The sequence below is a fragment of the Arachis duranensis genome, chromosome 7 (assembly GCF_000817695.3).
Source record: "Arachis duranensis cultivar V14167 chromosome 7, aradu.V14167.gnm2.J7QH, whole genome shotgun sequence".
Lineage (NCBI taxonomy): Eukaryota > Viridiplantae > Streptophyta > Magnoliopsida > Fabales > Fabaceae > Arachis > Arachis duranensis.
Window position 1 is genome coordinate 7,226,391 of NC_029778.3, and position 2,413 is coordinate 7,228,803.

General features: G+C 28.2%; 1 protein-coding gene across 1 annotated transcript; it reads left to right on the plus strand.

Moving 5' to 3' along the window:
* Window positions 1-1,276: 1,276 nt before the first annotated feature.
* Window positions 1,277-2,157, plus strand: LOC127740614 (NAD(P)H-quinone oxidoreductase subunit 1, chloroplastic). Its single transcript, XM_052251771.1, has one exon. It carries the CDS (start codon window positions 1,579-1,581, stop codon window positions 2,143-2,145), a length of 567 nt encoding a protein of 188 aa, XP_052107731.1. The 5' UTR covers window positions 1,277-1,578; the 3' UTR covers window positions 2,146-2,157.
* Window positions 2,158-2,413: the final 256 nt, after the last annotated feature.

The following is a 2,413-nucleotide window of genomic DNA, read 5'->3' on the forward strand; positions in this document are numbered from 1 at the left end:
TTGATTTGAAAATTTAAAAGTTAAATGAAAATAATTTAAAAAAATATATATATTAAAATTTCAGTTTCTATTTCCAAAAAGTTCAGTCTCTTCTATCTCTATTTTTAAAGATATTGAAGAAACTGAAATTTTGTGTCTCAGATCTAAAATTTATGTGTAAAGAGTTATTTAAATGCACCAAGTTAAATTTAGTATTTTTCATACTAGTAGTGTATATATATATAAAGAACATACAGCTACATTATTATATAGTAAATTGATGAACAAAACTTATCTTAGTTTATATTCATCATCATGACTATTGGGCTTTAATTTACTTGTTTAATTTTCTTTTAGGCCTTTCCTAGTATGGTAGATTCTTCATTCCTTCTTTGGAAAGGTCAATACTCAATATATTGCTTGCAACAAATTAGAGCTCACATGGTACACCACACTGCCCATTAGCTCTTTAATTTATTTACACATATACATGGAACATGGACTTTGTTATAAATGTCTTGGTTTATTTTTGTTTCAGTAAAGAACAAAAGGAACAAAAAACAAAAGGTGCATTGAGCTACTTTACTTTACTTTATTTTATTTTATTTTATTTTATTTTATTCCTTATGTGGTTTAGAAATATCAAGAAATTCGATGAGAAGGGGCTTTGAACCAAACAATTTTTTTTTCCTTTCTCATGGTCAAACTAGAATCTTTGGTTTAGCCCTAACGACAATTTTCTTTTTGGAAAGTTATTTTTTTTTAATTTAAACCGGTAAAATATGGTATATAAATAGTTATATTTTTTAATATGTCTTTTCATACAAAATTTTTTTTATTAATTTATGTAAATTTTTGTATAGCTTTTTTTAAGTTTTATTTGTTTTATATTAAAATTATTTTTTATTAAAATCAACAAAAATTAAACTCTAAATTTTTAAATTATAAAAATTTTGATAATATATTATAAAATTACTTTCTTTTTTAGGGGATTGGTATTACCATTCATAAAGAAAACCAATGATACTACATGTACATGCGGTTTTGTAGCCAAATATAATCAAGATAGCACATTGCAAACCCGACAAAAAAAATGTGAATGCATCACTCACTTCTCTTTTTTCGTGTTTCTTCAGCACGAAAATTTTTGTTAGTTGAGCATAGAAATTTATTGATATAGCATAAAAACTTTTATATATAATACAAAATTTTTTGTTTATAATACATACTTATTGATATAATATAAAAAATTTTATATGTAGTATCAAAATTTTTGTACATAATACAAAATTCGTTACTTTGATAGGGAAAGGGAACCAGAATGGAATGATTTTGAATATCGATTCATTAGTAAAAAACCGTCTCCGACTTTTGAATTGCCGAAACAAGAACTTTATGTAAGAGTTGAAGCCCCCAAAGGAGAATTGGGGATTTTTCTAATAGGAGATCAGAATGGTTTTCCTTGGAGATGGAAAATTCATCCACCCGGTTTTATCAATTTGCAAATTCTTCCTCAATTAGTTAAAAGAATGAAATTGGCCGATATTATGACAATACTAGGGAGTATAGATATCATTATGGGAGAAGTTGATCGTTGAAATGATTATTGATACAACAGAAGTACAAGATATCAATTCTTTTTTCAGATTGGAATCTTTAAAGGAGGTCTATGGAATTCTATGGGTATTTGCCCCTATCTTTACTCTTGTATTGGGAATCACCATAAGTGTACTAGCAATTGTATGGTTAGAAAGAGAAATATCCGCAGGTATACAACAGCGGATTGGACCTGAATACGCGGGTCCTTTGGGAGTTCTTCAAGCTCTAGCAGATGGAACAAAACTACTTTTCAAAGAGAGTCTTATTCCATCTAGGGGAGATACTCGTTTATTCAGTATCGGACCATCCATATCAGTTATATCCATTATAATAAGCTATTCGGTAATTCCTTTTGGATATAATTTTGTTTTATCCGATCTCAATATCGGTGTTTTTTTATGGATTTCTATTTCGAGTATTGCTCCGATTGGACTTCTTATGTCAGGATATGGATCAAATAACAAATATTCCTTTTTGGGTGGTCTACGAGCAGCTGCTCAATCGATTAGTTATGAAATACCATTAACTCTATGTGTGTTATCAATATCTCTACGTGCGATTCGTTGATACAAAAACTTCTCGATGCTATTGCTATGGCCCTTTCCTTGTAGGACAACTTTATAGGAAAATAGGAAAGGAGCAGAATATAAAAAATTCATTATTATTCTCACTTCAAGTCTGATTGAAGAACAAAATCTGATAGTTATATGAGTGAAATCAGACAGCTTTTCATATAATACAGAATTTTTTTATGTGAATTATTTGTTGAAAGTCAATGTATTAAGCATGTGATCTTTAAAAAATTTATGGTTTTTGTTATGGTACCTAAAAAGTA